The sequence below is a fragment of the Triticum aestivum genome, chromosome 2B (assembly GCF_018294505.1).
Source record: "Triticum aestivum cultivar Chinese Spring chromosome 2B, IWGSC CS RefSeq v2.1, whole genome shotgun sequence".
NCBI lineage: Eukaryota > Viridiplantae > Streptophyta > Magnoliopsida > Poales > Poaceae > Triticum > Triticum aestivum.
Genome location: NC_057798.1, coordinates 37,235,169 through 37,262,291, shown reverse-complemented (window position 1 = coordinate 37,262,291; position 27,123 = coordinate 37,235,169). Strand labels below are relative to the sequence as shown.

The 27,123-nt window shown below is 43.2% G+C and overlaps 1 protein-coding gene and 1 pseudogene across 1 annotated transcript; both read right to left on the bottom strand.

Annotated features, from left to right (window-relative positions):
- Window positions 1-2,934: 2,934 nt before the first annotated feature.
- On the bottom strand, window positions 2,935-3,264 carry LOC123038878 (protein RER1A-like). Its single transcript, XM_044462285.1, has one exon. It carries the CDS (start codon window positions 3,262-3,264, stop codon window positions 2,935-2,937), a length of 330 nt encoding a protein of 109 aa, XP_044318220.1.
- Window positions 3,265-13,651: 10,387 nt separating this feature from the next.
- On the bottom strand, window positions 13,652-14,031 carry LOC123038877 (cell number regulator 7-like; annotated as a pseudogene).
- Window positions 14,032-27,123: the final 13,092 nt, after the last annotated feature.

Sequence of the window (27,123 nt, the reverse complement as noted above, 5' to 3'; positions counted from 1 at the left end):
ACCACCCCACTGAGCCCAAGGATCTCCCCTCGATCCCCATGGCTGCCATGCCTGCCGTCGGCCTCGGCCTAAATTGGCTCAAAGCTGAGCCACTCCCTCCTTTTTGTCGCCTAAATTATCTCAAGAGGAATACGGTGAGGACTGTGTGTCCTCTGAGTTGTGACTCAGCAGCCTCAACTAGCAGAACAGTTGATGCAGCAACTGGAACTGGTCTACCAAATTGATGTGTCTTCACCGAGCCAAACTTGTTTCAAATTCCTCAGTCCTCTTTACTTTATTCCACCGCTGAAAAATCTGTGATATATGCTCTTTATTTGCTTGGTTCATATTCTTCATACTCGTATGATTGTATGATTGCATGTTCTTCACTCTTACGTATCTTGATTGCATGTACATTGATTCTGTAACGACTTAGTTTCCTTTACGTTATCTCTTCACTCTGGTCTTCATCAAATTCTTCAGAGTTTGACAAATTTCTAAAAATCTCCCATTCACCCCCGCCCCTGGAGATAACCTACGCTTTTAGAAGCATCCACATTGATCTTAACTCTTCCTTTATTTGGTCTCTTACACATATGATCTTTCTTCCAGGCTGGTTGTTTCGCGGTTGATGCTCTTACAAAGTTTTTTGTTAATACCTTAATGGAGATAGCTATCCGGTATGGGGTTTTGATTGTTTCCCGCTTCACAAACTGGCCCATATCTGTTCAGCAAGATAGAGTATATACCTTTGTGTCGATGCAATGGATGGGGCTGCAGTTGAACATATGGTTCGCATTATCATCGTTGACGCTGGATGTCGCACGTACTTCAAGCAAGGATTAGCATAAAGTAGAGCTTCTACAGTACATGCAAGCTTTAGATATGATGGACCAAGCAAACTATTCTGGGAAATATCTAAAGTTACAGAAAAGCATGTATTGGTCTAAGAGACTAATATAGTAAGTTCATTGACTGGCTCACATGAGATTGACATTCGCAAGCTATTTGCATTTTTATTTAGAACTGCATCACACCATTTACATTACTAGTTATGTATTAAAATACTTATCTAAAAGAACATATATAGAAACATATGAATTTTATTTCTGGATACCAATACAGAAGTACTAAAAAAACAAGACTAAACGTTAGTAGAAGGTAACAAGAGGTCATTACACAAGTTTTACTAGCAATTAGGGGACCCTGGTTCCTATAGTGACCACATTTAGGTATATCCTACCCTACCAGTGGCTAAATAATGCAACTTTATGACTGTCATGTTGTACTAGACCTCATGTTGTTCTAGACCTGCAGCGCACCTTTCCGCACGGAGCCCGGTCCTAACGATTGTGCCTAAGCATGAGTATCGAATAGGCAAGCTTAGCATGTTTTGTTGACGATGTATCACCTAAAAGTCTTGTACTGCCATAGTGATTACCAGCAGCAGCAACAAGGAATGGAAGCAGAGTAGCAAAGCAATGCTTATGGAGAACTCGACATGCATGCAGAGTGACACAAACTCATCATCACACGATATTAATATTGTAAACTCCACACTTACTCGGACACTAGTGATTGCCAGCACCAGCAATGATGAACGGAAGCTAATAGTATGGGCATGCAGAGTGACACATACTCAACATCAGACAATATGAATACTGTAAACCCCAAACTCACTTGGACAATGCAATGTTTTGAAGCAAGCTCTATGCAGAGTAATGCAAACTTATGGGAAACACAAAATGGCAAGCACAGGTGCACTGACAGTGGTAGCTACTGTCAGGTTCAGCAGGACACACTCAGACACACTTATTATTAATGCTGGTAGAAGAGAGCAATGGTGCTACAGCAATGGCGTGGCATGGCACGGGCAGGAAGGCAGACATGCCGGCGCGTGCATGGCAAAAAAGAAATACCAGGGGCCTGGACCTCATGGCATGCCAGAAAAGGAGCATGTAGGAGTCACGGGTCCGAGGGGTTAGGGTACAGGAGAAGCTGAGGTAGGGACACCTCAAAGATATTCACAAGGTCTGCAGCAACATCAGGACAACAACAAAAATGTGGTGCTTCAGTTAGTAACAATCCTCAAAGTCAAGACTAGTGAACTAGTTCTGATATATCGATTTCTAAGGGTAAGCTTCTGTAAGTTCAACCCTGACCTTCCATGCACCACCCTGGTAAATACCTGCAGCAAGGAAACAGAGGAAGCCTACCAATTAGGCACCAAATGAATTTTTAAGTGCTAGAGAGCAGATTGAAGGATCAAAATGTTACTATATAACAACAGACTAAATACCACTAAAAGAACACCACAATGACTTGAAAAGCAATGAGACAGAGGTAGTTAACATATACTACTTGCAAACTGGAAAGATATTGATTGTAGAATCCCATCTGAACTTCTGAACCATGCATACAACACCGAGACTACCACGGACAGAACAACAAATGTCTTAACAAGGAGTTATTTTACAAAATGGAAAGCTAACAGCTCTTCAGAGGGAAGTAAAAACAGTTAGCAAGATGGAATGGCCTAGAAAATGCAGCATATCCTTTCCAGAATACACAACCTCTTAAAGTCAGAGCACTACAAAACTCGAATTGCACACAAATGCAAGATTTCACCTAGAGAAACCGACACTATGCAATCCTAAGCAATTGCACTAGAAAACTTTGTCAGCAAGTGGCTCCAACTATGAATGGAAAACGCTCAAGAAGCTCAAAAAAATGGATGTATAACATCTAATGTAGTAGCTGGCAAGGCACATGAATTAGCAAGGCTGTATAAATGTTCCAGCTATCCACCTATTTACAAATGGGTTGTTGGTGAGCCCACTTGCTGGCAGGCGAATCTTGTGAAACTGCCAGAAAAAGAAGCGAGCTATTCGACCAAATCTGGGTCTCGAGAAGGGTACTACATCTGATCTCGAATTTAGCATAAATTTCACGCAATCAGATCAGAAGAAGGGGGCAGTAGAATATATGGATATACGAGAACTTGAACTCGGGGAGGCGGCGGATGAAGGGCTTGAACTCGTTGTTGCCGCGGGTGGGGAGCGCAGGGACGGCCTGGTCGAGCGCCTCGAGCTCCAGGTCGACCATGGGGGAGAGGAAGCCGATGAGGAGGTTGAGGAGGTAGATGTCGAGGCCGTAGGAGACGATGTAGAAGCCCTGCACGTAGTAGACCCGCGACACGTAGATGGCGGCGGCCAGCAGCGTGCCCGCCCACCGCCCTGTCGTGTGCGGCTCCGGCGGCGGCGGTGCGAGCGTCTGCGCCGTCATGGCCACCGTGAACTCGCACGAGGACGGCTCCGCCTTGGATTGGGCGTTGTGGCCTGCGCCTGCACCTGTGCGAGTGAGAGGAAGGAAGGGTGGGGTGGGGGATTGGTTGCTGTTTGATTGGTTGTGGATCGAGGAGAGTTCGACGGCGGGGTGGTGCGGCCGCCGTGGGTGAGGACGACGGCGGGTTGGGGTCGGCCATCATGGGCGAGGATGACGGAGGGGTGGTGCTGGCCGCCGTGGGCGAGATCGACGGCGGGGTGGGGGAGGCGGTTGTGGACAAGCACGATGGATCCGGGCGGGGCTGGGGATGGGACCGGGGGAGGATGGGATCTACACGAGGCTGTCGCCGGGGTTTGTGGCGTGGCGGAGGCGGCCATGAGGAGGGAAGGAGGAGAGGGCGAGGGAGGTAAAGGAGATCTGAGGGAGGGAGAGGGGTGGCGGCATAGATCTGGATCGGATCGAGATCTGAGGGAGGGAGAGGGCGGTGGCTGTGGGTGTGCGGAATCCGGGAGCCGAGGCCTTCACAGGAGAGTGAGTGGAAGGGGAGCCGGAGGAGGTGGGGATCGTCGGTGTTGGGCGGAATCGATGGGGGCGGCGGCGCACGGAGGCGAGCGCGGCTAGGGTTTGGACGAGGGGTGAGAGGGAGTTGCGCTGATTCGGGAGGGGGATGAGAGGGATTACGGGTAGATGGGGTGGGGGAAGAGGGTTGCCGTCGGATCCGGGCCTATCCAGCGGTGGTTGTGCATGATCCGCGTGAGGTGCTCGTGGACCAATCAGAATGCAATAAAGGCCTTGATGACTTTATGACCATATAAATAGGTCTTAAATGATTAAAAATAAGTTCTTTTGCAGGAGAAAAGCATTTTTCATTGTTGAACTAGAAAAAATAGTTTTGTTGTGAAGAACCTACCAGCTCTATGTATTAGACCAATTTTTATGTATAATTGACCAAATGATTTTATGTAAAATGCTTTTAATCCACGAAAAATTTATTTTCCATTTTTTTGACTACCCAAAATGAGTAGTATAAGTGAAGGACCTACCATATATTTGTTGCAAAATTGGAATTAATAAATTTTATAAAATACTAGGCGATATATAATGCACAATTGACAAAATGGTTGGGTGTCAAAAGTTTTGATCCACCTTTGGTGAAAAAGACAAGTTCCCGCTGATTCAGCTGGAAGCGGGCCAAATTTGAACTGTAGCTACCTCGTAGTTTGCTCTTTATTTTTTCCAAAAATCATTTCTAGGTACATAAGTATCTATTTAATAAGAGAAACACCAAAAAAAAATACAAGATTCAACCACTAGCTAGGAACGGCCAAGCCCGGCGTTTTGACCGCATTTTGAATCGGCATAAAAAATTCAAAAAAAATCAAAAAATTGGAAAACCTCCGCATTGTGTCATTATTTGTGGCCTAGTTTCGAGGAAAAATAATAAACTTGTAATATGGTAATTATTTTGTGAAGATTCATGGCTTTCAAGCCAAATGATCAATCTTGTGGCCACATTCATGGCATAGTTTCTTCAAATGACCTCATATCATGCACAAGGGTGCATCTTGGAATGACAAAAAATGTTTCCTAAGGAACTTTTCCTTTTCTTTCGACGAAAAATTCATTTTCCGTTTTTTCGAGTGCCCAAAATGAGTTTTTTTGTGAAGGACCTACCATATATTTGTTGCAAAATTGGACCTAGTCAATTTTATAAAATACTAGGCCATATATAATGCACAATTGACAAAATGGTTGGGTGTCAAATTTTTTGATCCACCTTTGGTGAAAAAGACAAATTCCCGTCGATTCAGTTGGAAGCGGGTCAAATTTGAACTGCAGGTGTCTCATAGTTTGCTCTTTATTTTTTCCAAAAATAATTTCTAGGTAAATAAGTATCTATTTAATCAGAAATACATGGTTTGATGGCGAGACATCGATGTTTGGACGGTGGCCGAGGGCCCCAACTCTAGAGCGCATACGCTCGCATGTCTAGTGGGTTGGGCACTCCCCAGGTAGGTGCTAGGAAGAAAATTATAACATAAGATTCTCATGAGGAGACCGAACTATGCTCAACCATGAATTAGCAGCCAAGTGTTTGATTAGTGGTATGGGAAATGCAAATGGCCAATGGGCGTGAGTTTTTGCTGAGGATGATCATATTCTAAGAAGAATGTCTTCAATTTTTTTTTAGGGAAATCAAGAATATATAAATAACACTTCCTTCACAAAGTGCTGCTCTGAACAGAATAGGAAAATAAATATTGTTGAGTTATTTTTGAACTAGGCAAGGAAGGTTTTTTACATATTTGATGAAGATATGATCCAAACAATTTATGAGAATTTTTTGGGAATTTTTGGAATAACTGAAATATAGGTTGCTTCACAACCTAGGGCAAAAATTGACACATGGAGATGACACATAGGCAAAACTGATGAGATGGCGCCTAGTCATCACAAACCACCACAATCTACAAGGCTAGGAACATCTATATTGGTCGTTAACAACTAGAAATAAGGCAGCGGACCAACATTGTTTGCTTTATGACCATTTCATGTAAGGAAATTATGACCTTTCTAACCAAAATGGTCGCAATGGTTTAGGGTTTGGGGCCCCCCGAACAGCTTTTGACCAATTGGTCTCAAATGGTCATAGATCTATGACCAATTTTTCCAGGGTCACTGACAGAAGGTCACTAGTTGACATATTTCTTGTAGTGACAGAAGGCCTCTTCCCGTGTCTGGATGGGACTCTCCTTTGCGTGGACGGCAAACTTGGCGTCCAGATGAATAGTTTCCTTCCTCCGTAAACCGACTTTGTACACCCCTAGTCCCCTCCAGTGCTTATATAAACCGGAGGGTTTAGTCCATAGAGGCAATCACAATCATACGGGCTAGACATCTAGGGTTTAGCCATTACGATCTCAAGGTAGATCAACTCTTGTAACCCCTATACTTATCATAGTCAATCAAGCAGGAAGTAGGGTATTACGTCCATCAAGAGGGCCCGAATCTAGGTAAACATCGTGTCCCCTGCCTCCTTGTTACCTTCTATCCTCAGATGCACAGTTCGGGAGGCGGAGTGCCCTCATGCGCTGGAGGAGAAAAAGGAGGAGGCGTCCGGTTTGGAAGCTTGATGTACCCCTTTCTCCATAGACAGGTATTCCTTAAAGCCTTTTCCAGATAAATCTTCCCTCCACCTGTAGGGAAGTCAAACTCCAGCTCCTCAAATCCCTCCATTATTTCATCCACCATCACAACAGCCTAGCAATGTGGAATCGGACGACAATGAAAAGTTTCCTCAGCTCGAAGAGGTATAACAAAGCTGACCGCCGCCTTAAATGTCAGGTTCTGGCATTTCGTCATTAGCTCGCAATGTTCACCCTCCGCGATACTATCACGGGGTAGCGAGGAGGCGTGAAATTAGGCTGGAAGCCACGCTGCTTCTCCGCTAAGATGGTGGGGTAGCTTCTGGGGCAGCATCGAAGCAAGGATCTTCATGCCGCTGAGATGGTTAGTAGGTAGCTCGCTGGGTCTCAAGTTCCTCTAGTTTTGCTGATCTTGCACTGAGCCTCTGCATTTCGGTTGCTTCCACTTTCCTCTTTCGCTCTCCGCTTCTATAACCACTGTTGTCAGAAAACCCATGTACCTACGGAACGGAGCCTGGTGGGCCTCGTGTTCGTCCAGGGTGCTCAAGATTCCCGAGGGCCTCTGTCAGCTCGTACTTCTCTCTGTCGGTAATGAACGTCCCTTCATGCGCTGCCTTGATTGCTTTCTGAAACTTCCGGATGGGTATTGAAACTTTCTTGTCCGTCCAAACACACTCCCCTGTTTGTGGGTCCAAAGTTTCCCCAACCTCGAAGAACCAAGTCCTTGAACGATCTGGCCAGTGCAATGTCGCTGGTTGGACACCTTTAGCAAGCATGTCTTGCTCAGCTTTGTCCCACAATGGTCGGGCTTTGTAGTAGCCACCTGACCCTGTGTGATGGTGATACTTCTTTTTTACAGCATTCTGTCTGTTTGTAAGTGATATTTTCTTACCCTTCTCAAATTTCTTGTAGGCCACAAATGCAGGCCAGTGATCTCTTATCTTCTCATATCGACCGATAAATTCTGGAGTCTTCTCTTTGTTAATAGACTTTATGTTCAACTCTTTGTTCCTGTTCATGAATAGTTCTGCCATCTTCTTTAAATTAAACGCCTTGACCTTTCGCTCTATAACTGGATTATTCGGCTCCTTATCTAGCCTTAGGCTGAAATTTGTCATCAGCGAGGTCCAAATATCATCTTTCTGTCTATCCTAGACATAAGAAACTTGAGGGTCATCCTTATTCTTATTCCATTGCAGGATTCTGATCGGGACGCTCTCCCTAACTACAACTCTTCGCTGATATACAAATGCGTCCTTGGTCAGCTTGGGAGCAATCGGTTGGCCATCTTTTGCGACTTCTGTGATCGCAAACCTTTCATTCTGGTGTAACCTTTTCTTCGGTCCTCGTCTCTTTACGGAAGTTTGCCTCGATCAGAAGGGCTAAAAGGAGAAAGAAACATTAATATATGTACATATCAAAACAATTAATGCATCAAGTCAGCACAAACTTAATACACATCAAAATAATTAATGTACACACACACACACACACTATTATGATCACGGGGATCAGAATATTATTCTGATCATAACATGAACTTTCTGAGTTACACAACCTGAACTTTCCTCTGTAGGAACCCGACCCTCGGGCTATCTTCACAACTGTGTCTCCCCGCGCGAATTATTCTGGTCAGTCGTGTTCTATGTCATATGTAATCTGAAAACGGTTTTTAGCAACTAAATGCCCGTTTTAAATAGGAATCTCGCTCGTACGCGGATTTTTCTCTCGGGTCATGATAAACTTGCGTCTTTTACAATTTTACTGCTTGAGTTGTTCGACCTGTACTTCCCCCGGTGCTAGGTTGAACTTCCGCCAACATTGCCCAAATGAGGCTTGCGATATACCGTTGGAAAGCTAAATTTTTGGCAAAATGTAAGCGGTTTAAAAGAAGTTTTGAAAAACGTTTTTCTTCATATAAAAGACATGAATCGTATTTTTGATCGCATTTCTAAACCATTTATAGGCAAATAATATGGCCTTGGGAAGCTGCTGCAAAACCGCTCCTTCCACATTTTGAAAGTTTCCTCTAATTTCCTATGGTTAAAGAGTAATTTGGAAAATCATAAAATTTTGCAAACCGAACAACCGACTTCATATTTTTGATGCCATTTCTGAAGAGCTAATTTAATTGAGGAAAATGATATGGCGTTGGAAAGCTTATGAAAATGCGCTACTTTCTCATGTTGAAAGTTTTTTCTAATTTTGAACAGTTTAAAAGTAATTTAAAAAATGGTACAAGTCCCATCGAGTTCGTATTTTTGAGCTACTTTTTTAACCATACGTCCGAATGCAGCAAATGATATGGCATTAAAAAGCTTGAGAAAATGCGGAACTTTCTGGTATATATTGTTTCTCACAATTCCTTATAGTGTTAAGTCAATTTTGAAATTGGCTAAAAATTTTTTTGGCCGTAATTTCTACAACTTTATCGGAATGGGGAAAATAATAGAATGTTGAAAAGGTACGGAAAATGCAAAACTTTTTCATGTTAATTGTTTTCTATAGTTCCTAGCCGTTTTCAAGTAATTTTGAAAACGGCGAGATCATGCTTTCTGCCTTTAACGTGAAGCTGGTTCTGCGAAAATGCACCGCCTGAGGAACTTGAACTTCTCGGCATGTCTACTTGAACTTCATTGTGTTTTTCATGTGCTTTTTTGGCTCGTAGTTTTTAATAGTTTTTAGTCATTTTTGGCTAATCATTCATTAAGTCGATGTGATAGTTTTTAGTTAAATATTAGAGAAAAAGTGGTAGTTTCGGCACAAAGTTGTAAAGTGGTAGCTTATGAGCACGATTTGATGAATTGTGGTAGTTTTTGTTAAATACTCATTGCTGTAGGTGAACTATTACGGCCTTTTGTAGTAGAGCGAACCACGTCACATTCCGCCATCCTTCTTTCTTAAAAATTATGTTATGATTTGTCTTACTGCCTTAGCAGCATACTTCACGTAGGATGACTCCTACTTCAAGTAGACATGGGACTGGTACCGTTCAGTGGATGGAATGGCCTGAAATTCCACTAGTCGGCTTAATGGGGAGTTTGACATCAGTAAAATCTATCATGGGTATTCTGTTATGCAACATGGGAACAGTAATAGTTATTTCCAGAGGAACAAGGCCTGGAATTTTGGTTTCCTCCAATATCTCACATGAGCCAAATGGAAGTGAAGGTGAAGGAGTCCCTATCATACCACAACAGTGGGAATGATATCCCTGAAGAACACTCATGAGTATATAAATAGTTGTTGCATGCTAGCTAGAGTACATCGTTCGACAGTTCTGTGATCATGTATTTCACCTTGATTGGACTTCTAAAGGGAGATCAAAAGGATGAAGGTAGCTTGTCAGTTGTCACGGGAAAGGATGAAGGTAGCTTGTCAGTTGTCACGGGAAAGTTAGCCACTGAAGTGGCAATAATAAATGTTTTGAGTTACACCTTCAAACTTATTTTGTTGGGATTCCATAATAGAGAGTTATTGGATAGATTATTTGTTAAATTAGTGATTGGGCAATCGAAGTGACATAGTCACACAACAGACATGGATAACAACCTTGTGACCACTGTTTTGTGGGCAGGGACTACTCAGACTTCCAATAGGGCGCCTTAAGCGCCAGTTGTCCGTGCTGCCGCAAGCTGGGCCGGCCTATTAAAACAAAGGTTCGCTCGATCCATCCATCAATAGGCAGGCTTGCTCGCTCTGTCGATTCTTTTCTGCCTCAGTCGGTCATTCAGTTGTTGACACTAGACCATTAGCTTTTGAAAATTTAAAAAAAGAATCATGAATTTTGGAAAATTTCAACAATATTGAAAAAAGTTTGTCAAAATATGAAAAAGTTCAAAAATTGAAAAATAAATAAAGAAATATGAAAAAAAATAAAATTTTAAAAAATGTTCATAAATTTTCAAAACGTTCATCAATGTTGAAAAAAGGTAACGAAATTGTAAAAAAGTTCATCAATTTTGGAAAAAAAAATCATATTTTTCTAAAATAGATCATCATTTTTGAGAAAGTTATGCATTTGAAAAATATCAGCAAAAATATAAAAAGGAAAAACAAAAAAAAGGGAAAAAGGGAAATGAAAACAAAAAGGAAAAAGGAAAAAGGAAAAAGATAAAGAAAAAGCCATGAATGAAAAAACTGAAAGAAAAAACGCCCATAAAATCACTGCGGAATCTGAAAAGCGGTTGAAGCTCCAGCTGATGGACTCATCAGCGCTCTCTCTTCCACTCCTCGACGTGCAGTAGTTTGCAGAGCAGTACTTCTCCCTGATCTGAAGCACTTTATGATTACTAGGAAAATATGAAAAGGGGAATCAGACAAGCATGGATGGAGAATAATCGACTGAAGAATCAATGTACTCACGAGAGGTTCAATGTCGTGGGTGCAGTCCTTGAGCACTTTTCCTATGGCGGCAGGGTACTTCAATAATAACGTGGCGAAGTGCTATTACTAGGATATCATAGCGAAAAGGTGTGGTAGCTCCCGGGAGTCCCGACACTCCATTATCAGCCCCGTCCAATCCCTCTAAGATTCGTGCTAAGGTCTCACTCAAAGCAAACCGTTTGCAGGACGTGCCAGCTTTGTCAGCCCATTTGAATTATCTAATAGCGATGGATGTAGTAGACACGTACTGACTACTACCTCCGTCCTGGTTTATAGGTTCTCTTTGTAGGTTGTGCCAAATTTTGACTAAAGATTTAACTAACAAAATGTTAATGCATGTCAAGAAAAATTATCTCATTGCATTCGTATTTGAACATAATTTTCAAAAATATAATTTTTGGTGACATGCGTGAACATTTTGTTAGTTTAATCTATGGTCAAAATTTGGCACGAAATATAATGAGGACCAATAAACCCGGACGGAGGTAGTAGTAGTTTGTCTTCAACAGCATGATAGGACGGCCACTGTTCTATAGTGTTGTGTGACACGTGAAGGAGGCTTGTCCTTCATGGATGGTTTATACTATTCGACAGAGCACATCAATGCTTTTTCGCTGACACTGGTGAGACTGGAAACTGAACATTGCGCTCTCTCTATCCCTCCTAGAAAACATTTTGTACGATAGCAAGATTCACCATCAAACAATTTTTTTTCTTCCTTCTATCTCCTACTCTCTCTTTTCTGATATTTCCGCTCTCTCACAAACAGGCTCACAAAAAATAAAGGCTATCCTACCTTCTCTCTCAGTCCCTTAAAACCCTCTCTCCTCCCGACAGGCTCTCACAAGCACACTGACCACCACGAAGTGACATGTGAGTGGAGAATTGTTTATAGCGAAAGGCCATGGTAAAGTTGTAGTATTGTCACACATCCATTTACTATTCACCTTGCCTGCTAATGAAAACGGTGGTGAAGGACCAGACACATATCCCGAGTGAAACAAGTATCGTTGAACGGCGTGATAGCCGGGTGTCTAGACACCCGGGTGTTGAAAAGCCGGTCTCATATCATAGGCTGCCATAACAGTCCCCGAAGCAGTCTTTTTCGTTACATTTCTCAGATTGCAAAAGATGGAACTGGTCGCACTCTCATACCTTAGACGCAAATCTCTGCTAACGCTGCCACGAGCCTCGGCAACACATTGGCAAGCGCGAGTCTCAACTCTCAATGCGGCAAGGAACAATCTATCCTCATTGCTTCCTTGGTAGCATGGGCGTCGCCGTCGAGCGTGCCAACCACGCACCCTCTTAGGTACTTCTGACATGCAGGTGGAGCATGATGAGAAGGGTTAGGAAGTGTCCCTCCGGCGCGCTGACCAAGGCCTCGTACCCAGAGTCGTTGAAGGGGCTTGATGTTGGTCAGCTCTAGTGGACTCCTGTACCATCTCTTAAGGAACTTCAGAGCTTTCTCGCTGTTATCGTGGTGCTCGATACACATCAGTAATACACTGGTGGTCAAGTCTGTAAAGGACATGTAATTCATCTTGTTTGTATTGCCGCATCTATGAGATAAAAGCAAACTGAAGCATGGGTCTGGATTTGGTCTCCTCCAAAATCTCACAATAGCTAAATTGGGTGAAGGCGAAGGTTATGATGCCAAAATTTCGAAGTGGTGAAGACGTGATATCTGCGAGGAAAGATATATATAGAGAGAGCTGTACATGTCACATCACAGTGAAATTTGGTCATTTTTCATGCATATATCTCCCCATTTGTCATGCGTACATCTCCTTGTCATGCATATCTATCTGATCTGCATGAGTATCCCGTCCCGTATGGCCGGCCGTTGTGGACTGTGCAGGTCAAAAGCATATCACACATGCATGCTTGAGGTGCCCTATTGCTAGATCGTTTTTCCAACTAACAAGTTCTGGTGCTCACACTGTGTAGTGACGCTTCTAAAGCATGGACGGTTAGCTGCTTGTGCTTTTCATTACTGCTCCTACATTACATTTTACAGGCCCCAAGAATTGTTTTACTCAATTAGCTTTAGCAATCAATGTAGAAAGGGATTGTCCTGAAAATGATGGATTTTTTTTCTTGAAAGTGATTGTTGAAAGAGATGGGGGTTAAAAACAAGATGGACACTTGTTAATGCAGCAAGATGAGGCAAAATGATCTTGGCTTGTGAAACAATGCGACGTCGAAAGCCTGTTGAGACGTTGAGTATGCATACCGCTACATGGGGTCTCAGGCCTGCCTTTTTTTTTTTGAGAAAAGAGGGGGACCCTCTTTTGCCGATGATGCTCATCCTTGCTATGGAACCCTTGCAACGCAACTTGCACAAAGGCACTGATGAAGGGATTCAACTTCCACCATTTCCTTAGCCGCACCATAGTATTCTGCCAATTCTTTGTTCTTCTCTTTACTTTACATGTATGTTCATGACTTTGTCCGTGTGGGACTAAAATTAGGCACTGACTAGGCTATTATATGTTCTCGTCCCCGAATCCCCAATTCCCTCTTAATTACCGACTCTCATATTCCTACCCAAGCAACATCGTGACAAACAAGTGATGGCCTGGGAGCAAAAGAAATAATTAAACATCAATGCCACACAAAAGGTACATCATATCACACTGTGATAGTTCATGGTTACTACTTACCAGCATGAAAACCTGAAACCTCGTAACAAGGATGCCTACCTATTAAATGGTAGAAGCAAACCAACCACAACGGACCTATGTTGCGATCTGCTATCAATAAAGACTAAGTATGGATCCAATCCAACAGGTACATAGCTAAGCTAAGGTAGCAGCACCGATATATATACAGACCGACAATGAACGTGTCTGTCATATCATGTGCTGCGTGGTGGGCTGCATGATGGAGCCGTCGCTGCGGCCCAGCTGCTTCTGCAGCTCCACGTTGGCGTTCCACCCGATGTCAATCACGAAGCCTGGGTTGCTGAGCTCGCGGTACTCCTGGCAGATGGCACAATACTCGAGCCAGCAGAAGTGGACGCAGCAGTCCGGGAATGGGGTCTCCCGGAGCCTGCACTGGGCGCGCATCTTGGTGTGGTAGACACAAGAGTAGATCCACTGGCACTGCCACCCCGCAGCACCCCCACCGCCACGTAAAGCACCGCGCCGGCGCCGCTCGCCGTGGCCATATTTTCTACTGTGGTGGTCAAGGTGTTTGGAGAGTACTTGATAGAACCAACTATCGCAGACATCGAGGGCTCCTAGCACTATCAAAAAGCAAGAGGGTGTCCAGGTACGCTCGGATCCTTGGATTGCATGCACTGAAAATGGAAGAACTGCTCATATGCTCAAAAAACGGCAATATCAAGACCATTGTAAGAAGCCCACATCATTCTTAAAGCAGTTGCATCGACCGCTGGATTTCGCACTCTTTCTTTTGCTTGCCCGGGTCACATAATGACATCAACATTCTGAAGTGGCCTTCATTGCTCGCTAGGTTGACTATGGGACTAGCTTCCATGCAACTGTACCAGCAATGTTCATGACTACCACATGAGCTACTATCTTTGTGATGATACATATCCTTCGTGGGCGACCTCCGTAAACACCATCTTTGAGCCAAAGGGTAGAAAAAAATCTCACTTTGCCAAAGACAAGAAGAAGCTAGAAAATATGTGGAGAGGCATTTGGAGTGCTCCAAGCCCGTTTTGCAGTTGTTTGAGTACCTACAAAAATATGAGATACAGAGACGTTGTGGATGGTGATGACAGCTTGTGGTCATGCACAACATGATTGTGGAGGATGAGGGTAAGGCATTTTGCATTGGTCTGGATTTTGAGCGGATGGGTGATCCTGTCAAACCTCCACCACCGGATCCACTGACGTTTTAGGATTTCAATCAAATGCATCAACATATTCGGCATCAAGGAACTCATGAGTAGCTTCGGAATGATTTGATTGAGCATATGTAGACGCTTCAAGGGACAACTAAAACATATGTCGGACAAAGTTGAATTTAAATTGGAACAATTTTATTTAAAAACTTTATACTTTGATTGTAATTTATATTTGAACTATTGTTTCACTGGAATATTTCGATGCTATTTATGGATGAGTTGTGTTACACCTATAGTTATTTGGGGTGCCTCAAAGATAGGAAAAACAGGGACCGACATTTGGTGGACAGGGTTGGAACGTCAGCTCTCGTATCGGTATCCGCGCACGTTTGTTGTGTATGTTTCCGTGTTCTGCGTTCGAGCTGTCCCTGTGATATCGATGTTTTAAAGCAAATAGATACCACTACTGCAAACGAAACAACGCTTATTTGTAATTTAGTGTGTCGAAGAGGAATATAAGATAACTAGCACAAATGCATCTAAAACTGTAACGTTATTAAATACATGAATTCAGAAGGAGCTTGCCATCACAGAGGAACTTTTGAGCATTCTCATCGTAAATCGGTCATGGTGCTCGACAGAGAGTAGCAGGATTTGGTGTTGAAGTCCATAAAATATTTGTAATATAGATTTGCTTCCATCCATGAGTTATGAGATACAATCAAACTGAAGCATGACTATGAATTGGAGCTAAATTTGGAGAAAGGAAGGATATGATGCGGAAATTTTGAAGTGCTAAAGGCGTGATACCTCAGAGAGAGAGAGAGAGAGAGAGAGAGAGAGAGAGTTGTACATATCACATCGCAGTGGTATAGAGCTATTAGTGCATCCCAATGATGCAGAGGTCAGGGGTTATCCTCATTTAATAAAATGTTATGAGTATAAGAATAGGGAAATAGACAATATGAATATTACACACATGTTATCATTGTAGTGATAAATCAGTACATCATACATTGTTGTTGCATAGCTAGTGGTGCAGTGATACACCATAGATGGTGCAAATTTTATAAGTTGCAAAAACTTTTTCTTTTGACAGAAGCCCATACTGTCTCCCTTTGTGACTACTTGAAGTTCTAGCCTTGTCCTAAGTCAAACTTATTTAAGTATGACTTTTTTTCTTTCGATAAAGGACTTCTCATTGAATAGATATATCGAGGTGATACAATCATATCGAAAGAAAGCCCAGCCTCTGCATAGCTAGATGCACACAGCCAAAAAGTCCAGAGCTCCCTAAAAATAATAATTCGAAACAATGCCAAGCAATAAATCGTGTCTAGCCTAAGGTGCGGTAGATCCTATCCGTAAATCACACCGCCATCCATGGGGATAGAAAACCTCCCTCGCCATACGCTCTAGCTGTGTAGACACCATCATAAAATGGTCCCTGTCCTCCGGCTTCTGCAGGATAGACCAAGTACGGAGCCATCACTAGTAGAAAAGGGGGCAAAGGTCCAGGACGGGTCAGCCCATTAGTCCCGGTTCAGTCAAGAACCGGGACCCATGGGGGCATTGGACCCAGTTCGTGAGCCCCGGGGGCCGGCCAGGCCACGTGGGCCATTGGTCCCGGTTCGTCTGGACCTTTTGGTCCCGGTTGGTGGGACAAACCGGGACCAATGGGCCTCGCTCCTGGCCCACCACCATTGGTCCCGGTTGATGGCTCGAACCGGGACCAACGGCTTTTATGATAATTCTTTTTGCTTTTAATGTTTTGAACTAAATTCTAATTACTTATTTATTTTCTTTTATGATAATTCTTTTTGCTATTAAAGTTTGTAACAAAATTCTAATTACTTATTTATTTTCTTTTATGATACTAGAGGTTTATAAAAGCTTTTTAGTTAATTCCTTTAGTACCAGTTCTAAGGCTGTTACAAAGGCATTTTATTTGGTACATGTTTTAAGGCTGGGGCCCCACGAGCATCTTTTAGTACCGGTTCGTGGCATGAACCGGTAAAAGAGTTTTTTAGTTGATTCTTTCTGCAACTGTTTTTTAGTCCCACCTCACCAAGCGAGAGGCACTCACAGCGGTTTATAAGCCCTGAGTGTAGAGACGATGAAGAGAGAAGCGCAGTGCTCACCTGCACGTTGGCCTGAAGCTAAGCAACGTGCAGGTGAGCATTGCGCCTCTCTTTTATTTTGGCATGGTATCATCATAATAGTTGTGGAGAAAGTTTTCACTTTTTGTTGTAACTAGAAACAAAGTAAAATAAATAAAGCAAGAAAGAAAACAAAAAAACAAAAAAAGTGATTTCAAATTTGAAAACTAATGGCACTAACATAAAGTTTATAATTTTTCTAAAACTAAAAGCAAAAAGAATTAAAAAAAAAGCAAAAAACAAAAGAAAATAAATAATGTAGAAAACAAAACAAAAAAACTGGGAAACAAAATAAAAATAGCAACAATAACTAAAGAAAACAAAAAAACAAAAAAAGTGCCTCCTACTGGGCCCCCACGTCCTGAATACGACTAGAAACCCTACCATGGGCCAGGATTCAGGCCCGCAGAAGGCCCAGCAGGCCCACAAGCAAAGCAGTGTCAGATTAGGCCCATAGGCCTGCAGTTCAGAGGAGTTCGAGTGGGAAGAGGCAGCGGAGCTTATAAACAGGTGCGGGGTGCTCTCAACTAGCGAGGTGGGACTAAACTCCCACCACCACGCCGCTGTGCAAGGCCGTTGGTCCCGGTTGGACGCACGAACCGGGAACAATGCCACCCTTTGGTCCTGGTTCGTGGCACCAACCGGGGTCAATGACACCCTTTAGTCCCGGTTCGTGCCACTAACCGGGACCAAAGGCCGCCGCTTCCCGCCCTTTGGGCCGCTGAAATAGGCCTTTGGTCCCGGTTGGCGGCTCCAACCGGGACTAAAGGGGGCATTGGTCCCGGTTGGTCTCACGAACCGGGACCAATGCTTTGCCTATATAAGCAACACTCCTGAAAACTTGGTTCAATTCCTTCTTCCCCGCGCCCGACGCCGCCAGGCTGCCCGTCTCCGTCGCCGTCGCCCCGCGCCGTCCCGCACCGTCCCGCGCCGCCCCGCGCCGTCGTCGCCGCCCCATGCCATCGTCGCCCCGCGCCGTCGGTGCCCCGCCCCGACATCGTACGTCGCCTCCCCGCCCCGCCCCATCCCGACAGCGTCGCCGCCCCGACGCCGTACGTCGCCGCCCCGCCCCGCCCCGTCCTGATTTTTTGCTAATTTAATTATTTGATGTAGTAGTTAATTTAGATGTGTAGTATAATTTAGATGTGTACTTCATAGTTTTTTTTGTTAGATGTGTAGTAATTTAGATGTGTAGTTCATAGATTTATTTTCATATTGTGTAATTTGTTCATGTTTTGTTATATTTTTTCTGGTAATAGATTTTTTTGGTGATATTATTGTTGAATATGCATGTTTGTATGTTCGTATATATGCAAAGATCGAATATGTCAATTTTTTATGATTTTTTATGTTCATAAATTTTTTATGACTTTTTTCTGTTGTAATTTTGTTCATAGAATTTTAATGATTTTTTTGTTCATAGAATTTCCTTTTTCAATTTATTTATATGTTCATATTGTGTATGTATAGGAAAATTGTGCATGATCAAAGTCATTTATGAATATGTTCATATTTAGAATAGAGGAAAAAGGAATAAGAAGAGAAAGTGTTTAATATAATTAGTTAGAAAAATAATAGAACTATAGTTAAACTAGTTTATTTTTAGTAAGTACTTCTTTATTTTATTTATAGTAAGTGCTTCATATATAGTTGAACTAGCTAGTTGATTTAATAAACCAATTTATTTTACTATATATAGAAGTAGTTTATTTTTATTAAGTACTACTTTATTTATTTATAGTAAGTGCTTAGTAGTTGAACTAGTTGATTTAATTAATAAAACTACTTTATTTAACTATATATATAGAAGTAGTTCCCGCATAGACGTCGATGATGCCTATCCCGCATCCTCGTCGTCTTCGACTCGGTGGTGGAGGCCTGCTTGATCAAGGCCATGTTCGGGACTGGGCTCCGCTGGGCTGGTATTGGGAGGTGCTACCGTCTGGGGGATGTAGGTTGGTGAGGAGGCAGCCCGTTGTTGACCCAATCCTTGTTTGGTGGCGGTCGCGTGGGCCAGTGACGATGCCGAGGCTTCCGGACACCACGGAGGTGGTACGTCACCGTGTCAGCGAGGAGGACGAGCACGTCCGTCGCTACATGGTTGCGTTGGAGGGCAGGTTCGACAATACCTGGCAGGTTCTTCAGGGATCTCTGTGGAGCTATGATCCTGTGATCGTTCCTTATCTTTGGGTGTCCACCGCCCGCGACGATACCCGTCGGGTGCTATGGTTCTAGTTGTATTAATTAGCGATGCTATATGTATGATAGTATTCGAGGAGTTTTTTATGGCATGCTAATTTGAATACTACTTTATTTTACGATTTGGTTTTGCTTATTGAATGCTCATATTGGAAAAGTACTCCTACTTTGAATGCTAAAATTGAAGATCACTCTATGCAGAAATCTAGGAGCCCCCTCCATCATCCACGCCGTCGTGGGGGTAGCTTCTCCTTCATTCCCATGTGCTAGACAATTTGGTGTAATAATAATGCACTCGGGAATGAAAGGAGGAGCTACGTACCATCACCGATAGTCAACCCGTGATTAATAATAACGATCTAATTTAGGTTTTTTAGTACATATATTTAATTGTACAAGTTTAATATTTGAATTATGAACTTAGGCCGGAAAATGTCGTACTCGGACGACGAAAACCGCCCGGGGGAGTGCGACTGGTGCTACGACGACCGAGGTATGCGCGACAGGTTCATTGAGCTGGACGAAGATCGGCGCTTCAGCATTAAGCTCGAGGAGACCTTCGATGTTCATACGGTACACAACGACGACAATAGTTTTTTTCCGTAATTAAGCACGACTTCAACTATTTTAACGTGTATTTTTTATCTTTTCCAATTCGACTAGCTTATCTCATGCTATGCAAGACGCTATGTCTTGGAGAGGATGGGTTTTGAAGACCATGAAAGTACGGAAACCAAAAAAATTCTCCTAAGGACCGATCGTGGTGTGGATTTTCAAGTAAAGTTGTACAATGCTGAGAGTGTAACCCATTTTGGTTGCAAAAATTGGGAAGCACTTTGCAAGATGTATGGTTTCGATGAGGGTATGCTTGTCACCATGGATCTTGGTGATCCTACAATCCAGCAAGACAATATGGGCATTTGGGTCCTTGTGGATACACCTCCAATTCTTCCCCCATGTGAGATTAACATAGTTATTAAGTAATTTATATTGTTTATTTCAAAATAGTTGACAACTTGTTTCCATTGATAGATTATTTTCATTCTCCAAAGAATGTGCGGAAAATGGTAGACAAAACCCACTACACTGATGTCTCTGAATTAACTTATAAGGAGAAAAATCATCTGATCGAATTTTGTACTGATCTTGAGAATTACAATGTCTACAATCGAACTCCTCAACATTATGGTCAATATGTGCCACTAGTGCACGTGTTGAACTACGGTAACTACCATGGAGATACCCTGGTAAGATTTTTTACTATTACGACATCCCTGCATCTTTTTAAATACTTCTAAAACTAGTACATCATTGCTAACTACGAAGTTATTACTATGTTTTTCAACAGATAATCCCGAATGATTGTGTGCCTCATCTGATGTATACGCACGGTCGCCTTGATGTTTTGAACATACAACCAGGTCGTCCTATGAATCTCAACTGTCCATACCGGATTTCTAAAAGAAGTGGAGACATGACAATCAAATAATGGAAAAAATGTATGGACAGTCGTAAGGAGCTTTTTGCAAGCCAAATGAGGCGAAGCGCAAGAATTGGAGACAGGATGATCTCCATTCTTCTTAATGGAGAGTCAGGGTCTATATTGTTTTATGCTATTTTACCTTAAGGGTGTTTAGGTCCTACCTGATACTGATGATCATGTGCTAAGAAAAATTATGTAGGGTTGGGTTCGATGACTATGAGGATGATGATCGTATGACTTGTTATTAATAACGAGTAGAAGTTGTATGATGATGCATGATTAGTAGGACTTGTTATTATATATGATGATGTATGATGCAAGCATGCATGAGTTATTATATATCAGCGGGTGAAATGAACATAGCAATAGCGTTGGTAAACTAAGGACGAAGATATAAGAGAGGACACTTCTCTCTATTAGCTAGCTAATGACAACCTAAAATTAACCCCCAAAACCACTAAACCAGCCACTTTTTATATAAAAAAAGAAAAACCTCAGCTGCTGACACGTGGAAGCCTTTTGGTCCCGGTTCATGTCACCAACCTGGACCAAAGCCCCCCTTGCCTGGGCTGCTCGCAGTGGCCACATGGAGGCCCATCTGTCCCGGTTCATGTTAGAACCGGGACTAAAGGGTGGAGGCATTAGTAACGAACCTTTAGTCCCGGTTCAAGAACTGGGACAAAAGGCCCTCACCAACCGGGACAAATGCCCTGTTTTCTACTAGTGCATCACGTACAAACATGAATAACCTGCATAGGAGATGAGACACATTTATTGTTAAAAACCACATCATTCCTGGTAAGCCACATTGCCCAGCATAAGGCCGCCGTTCCCACAAGAATATGTGGAGAATTTTTTTTATCAATACCTCGCAACCAGTTGCCGAAAATATTCCTTGCACTACGTGGTGGGTATAAATTTGAAGCTACTTGCACCATGGCCCAAACTGCCGGAGCAAACTTGCATTCAAAAAATAAGTGTTTGATAGACTCGTCATGTTGGCAAAAGACACATTTCTTGGAACCATGCTAGTTTCATGATGCCAGATTATCTCTAGTAAGGATGACTCCTTTGTTTAGAAACCAGAGGAAAATCTTCACTCTTAGAGGAATTTTTACCTTCCACAATTTCCTGTTATCTACTGGAGCATCACAATGAACCATTGCATCATACATGGATTTGACCGAAAATTTGCCATTGTGATGCAAGTTCCATTGAAAAGTGTCTCGCTCATCTGACAGTTGAATGTCCTCTAGTCGAGTGAGTAATTCATTTCGTGCTGCCAGACGAGTGCCCAAAAGATCCCTACGGAAAGAAATATCGAGGTTTCTTGTCCTAAGACTTGTTTGATCGTGACAAATTTATGTCTGACAATCTGGTACAAGCTCAGATATTGCACCATTAGTGAGTTGTTCCCTAGCCAGGTATCTTCCCAGGAATGAACCTGAGAACCGTCCCTAACCGAGAAGGTCCCAAATTGATAGAAGAATTCCTTGGCCTTCACGACACCACTCCATAAATGTGAATCCCTAGGTTTCCAATGAATTTGAGAAATGGCATTGGATCCCACATACTTGTTGCGAATGATTTCTTGCCATACTCCATTCTAAGTGAGTAGTTTATAAACCCACTTGCCAAAAAGAGCAATGTTTTAAATCTCAAGGTCTTGGATTCCCAGGCCCCCTTGACTTTTAGGTCTGCATAATACGCTCCACCTAGCCAGTGGATATTTCTTGGTTTCATTATCACAATGCCAAAAAAATCTGGATCTAAAGTAGTCTAGATGTTGTAGAACCCCTTTCGGTAGGTGGAAGAATGACAACATATATAAAACCATGTTGCTTAGGATAGAATTGATCAAGATCAATCGCCCCCATAAGACTAGAGTTTGGACTTCCAACTGGGTAAACGTTTCTCAAGTCTCTCTTCCACATGCTTCCACTCAGCGATAGTTAAACATCGTTAGTGTATGGGAATACCCAGATGCCGAATCAGAAACTACTCAAGCTGGCATCCAAAAATCTCAGCATACTAAGGTGCTGATTCTGCAGCACCGCCAAAGCAAGAAAGTTCGCTCTTATGAAAATTAATTTTGAGGACAGAAAGTTCCTCAAAAGCACATAAGAGCAGCTTCAGATTTCTTGCCTTATCTAGATCATGATCCATGAATAGTATCGTGTCATCCGCATATTGTAGAATAGATAGACCATCTTCTACCAAGTGTGGAATGACCCCACTAATTTGACCATCGAGCTTAGCCCGCTGAACAAGGGTAGCTAGCATGTCAGCTACAATGTTAAACATAATAGGTGATGCGGGGTCGCCTTGATGAAGCCCCTTCCTTGTCTGAAAATAGTTGCCAACGTCATCGTTAACTTTTATGGCCACACTACCTCCAGAGACAAAGCTCTCTACCTAGCAACACCATTTTTGTGAAAACGCCTTCATGCGCAAGGTTTGCAACAGGAAGGGCCACTTAACTTTATCGTAGGCTTTCTCAAAATCAATTTTAAGAATGACACCGTTTAAATTTTTCCGGTGCAGTTCATGTACAGTTTCGTGCAGGACGACCACTCCATCTAATATGTTGCGGCCTTGCATAAATGTTGTTTGAGTTGGTTTTACAACAAGGTCAGCTACACCTTTCAACCGATTAGTCGCTACCTTCGTAAAAAATTTAAAACTTACATTCAGAAGGAAAATCGGTCGTTATTCTTGAATACGACTAGCCTCCTTATTCTTGGGCAATAGGATAATTTCCCCAAAGTTTAAACGAGAAATATCAAGGTCCTCGGAATTTAGTTGGTTAAACAACTGAACCAAGTCTGCCTTAATCACGTCCCAAAAGCATTGATAGAACTCTGCGGGAAAACCATCCGGTCCTGGTGCCTTGTTGTGCTCCATCTGAAACACCGCAGTTCGAATTTCCTCCTTAGAAAACCTAGAGGTTAGTAATTCATTTTCTGCTTCCGTAACTTGAGTAATGTCATGAGTAATGGATTCGTCCAGCTGAAATTTAGTTTCAGCTGAAGGACAAAAAAGGTCTTTGTAAAACTTAGTGATAGAATTTCCAAGTGGTACGTCCCCCTCTATTTGTCCTTCCTCCTGGTCAAGGGCGAATATACGCTTCTTTCTATGCCTGCCATTGGCTATATTTGAAAGTATTTCGTATTATCATCACCTTGCACCAGCAAATCCGCCTTGCTACGTTAGTCCCGTTTAATCTCTTCCTCACGTAGTAGGTGGGAATCTGCTCATTAAGATTGCTTTTTTGCTCAATCTCAACATCAGACAAAGGCCTCACCTCTTCTATTTTATCAAGGGAATCAATTAAGGTAGACAATCGCAATTTTTAATATTTTTAGATGCCAGCAGTGTGCTTTGCCCATCCTCGAAGGAATCGATGCAAGGGCGCGGATTCGATTATTCCATCGTTGAATGGGTGTGTTACCGCGAGGTTGGCGCGCCCACACCTTCTTAACCGGCTCATGAAATCCCTCTCTAATGAGCCATCCCAGTTCAAATTTAAACTGGTGGCGGTTAGAACTTGGGGTTCATTGTCCAAAATCGGTTAGCAATGGAGTGTTATCCGATAAGGCCTCAATTCTTTCTAGTGACTAAACTGAGGCTAGGGGATATTTATATTACCAGTCGGTGGTAACTAGCACCTGGTCCAGTTTTTCAAAGGTTGGCACCGATCGGTTATTGGCCCAGGTACACTCACGACCAGACATCGTGATCTCCCTCAGATCCAGGCTGTCAAAAACAACATTAAAGAGGAAAGGCCACCTAGTGCCAAATCGATCATTGTTTTTCTCCTGATGATATCAAAGGATATTAAAATCCCCCCCGATTAACATGGGATGGGGATTGTCTCGACAGGTATTAACCAGTTCTTTTAGAAATGCAGACTTAAACTCCTCTTGAGCGGTGCCATATATAGCCACCAGACTCTAGATGAAGTTGTCGGACTTATTTCTAAGGTGGAATTTGATATGATACTCCCCCTTGGACATGGACAATAGTTGTAGGTATGTAGAGTTAATATCTAGCAATATTCCCCCGGACCTCCCGGTCAGCGGTAAGATGTGCCAATCGTAATCAAAACCAGTTGAAAAGTGCTCCAGATCACGTGTTGGAAAACCACGTCTACCCGACTCAGTGATAGCCACAAAGTCCAATGTATGATCCTTTACACAATCGGCAATGTGTTTGTGTTAAGCCAAGTCACCAAGGCCTCCGCTATTCCAGAACATGCCTGTCATGATGAACCAACATTATGTTTAGAGACCTTTGCCTTCTTAGAAGAGCGCCCTCTTTTCTTCTCTGAGTTAGATTTGTTCTTGCGCACCGACGCGACAAATTCAAAAAGCGTAGTGTCGCACACAGTATCGTCAAGGTCTACTTCAGTTGTGTCTTTAACCAAATGAGAAAGAAGCTTGCCGTCATGATTCGCATCAACATCCTCATCCTCCTCATCTGACATGAGAGGGTCGACAAAACTCAGTAACTTCGGAGCAACCATTAGTCGGTCGAACTCCACTTGTTTTAGAGCCTTGACCGAAAAATCTATCTCATTCTCATTACATCCTAGTGACACCCCAAGTCTAGTCATATTTGAAGATACTTTGTAATTATCAAAAGACATAAAAGATTTGCGAGAGGGGGTACCTCCGAAGTCGAGGTTGCCAGCAGCAGTCCTACACATGGCCTTCACCATAGTGTCCTCGTCGGTGGCCGCTGATCCGTCAGTCCTGATAGGATGACACCTGCTATGCCTCTGCGATGAATGAGTAACATCACCCTCGGAGCCCATCTCATCCACTTTGAGAGGCGTAGCAGACTGTTGCGGCGTTGAAGAAGAAGATAGTGGGGGCTGATCCTCAGCCTCCTCAAGTACGGAACCCCCCCCCCCTGTGGTGGAGGAGTAGATGATAACGTGCGTAGCTCCGCCATGGCAGACTCCTGGCTAGCTCGAATGGACGGGGAGAAGATCACACCACGCCTAGTCGGAGAGGCAGGAGTGGGCGATGATGACGGTGATGGAGCGGTCCCCTCCGGTAAGGGGCGCACATGACTCCCCACGTGCACTACTAGGGAAAAGCCTAGCAGCAGTGCGGGTTTTAGGCCTATCAGTAGCGCGGGACTATGCCCTACTGATAAGGCGCTACAGCTAACGTGTAGCAGTAGCGCCTGTCGTCCCACACTACTGCTATACATGGATAGCTGCAGCGCGCTTCAGTGAAGAGCGCTATTGATATTATCTGCAGCGCTTTTTACGGAGAAGCGCTACTGGTAAGGCGACGCTATTGCTAACTTTTCCCCCTCGCTACTACTAGTTTTATTAGTTTTCATATTTGTTTTGTATTTGAATAGGCTTTATACAATAATCTTTAGCATATCATACACATACAAATGTAATCATAGCATATACATACAATTAGTCTCATCAAATCATGTCATCATCATAATCATCATCCAACACAAAGTGGTCTCTCGTCATCATCTCGAAAATAGCGATACAAGTCCTCGGTTACTTGGAAATACATCGTCATCCATCTAAACAATGGTATACGCGAGAAGAGCTATCACTTTGAGTACATGAGTTCGTATCCCCCTCTCGCATTAGCGTGAACCTAAACTAACTACTGCCTGTCACTCGGAAACCGGAAACCAGTAACACCTAGGCCTGACACTCCGGCCACTCGTCGTATATATACTCCTGGCGTAGCCCTTCTTCGCCATCGATGATCTATGCACCTGCATCGTCACATGAGTCGATGATATGCAACATATATAGTTGAGCAACAGAAAGAGACAGACTTGGCAAAAATAGAAACAACATATCATAAGCATAAATAACAAAGTTCATCGTACCCAAAATGCCCTAACTAGAGTTATCTTCGCTAGTCGAGGAGGAGGACGGTTTAATTACATCACAAATAAAGTTTCACTGCGCATAACTCAAAGTTTTGTCATGCAGAAAGTATGGACTAAACAGACACATTGTCATATATCGACAATCACTCCAACATGCCGTGCCATCCATCGAGGTCAGGGACATAGTCCTCGAGCTTAGTGAAAGGCTTCATGTCGAGACGCTGAGAGGCTATCCATGTTCGGACGTCTTACCGCGACATTTGTCCTTCTTCGTAGAACATCCCTGTTTTTTGGATGACCTCCTTCATGATGATTTGGGCAAGTTCGTGCTGGATGTGATAGAACTCAGCTCGAAGTGGATGATCCTCGATATCTTCTACGTTCTTTGCCCATTGCAGAATATGGGCATCGCCGGATCTAGGTTACATGCGAAGGTTCTGGTGATCCCGTCTGTACTCCAGCATGTGGTGTAGGACATAGAATCCATCATTAAGAGAATTGTTCGGTTGCTGGATGCAGCAGAAGTCGGTCTTATGGGCGAAGGCGACCCTACCGCCCCTTCTCTTCTTGTCCTTGACCACTCCACCCCTTGCTTGGTAGTAAAACATAGCACTGTCGAGAACATCCTTGATGTGGGTGTAATCCTTTTTGTGAATGTTCTTCGACGAGTCCAAGTAAAGAGCGTGGGAGAATTGGGGGTATAGGATGATGAGGACGGCGCGCCCGCCGCTGCGCAAAATAAGTACACCTCAAATTACTTAGCCTCCACCGTGCAAATGAATGATT

Coding starts and splice junctions, on each gene's coding strand:
- LOC123038878 (XM_044462285.1), bottom strand. CDS start 3,264: ATGACGGCGCAGACGCTCGCACCGCCGCCGCCGGAGCCGCACACGACA.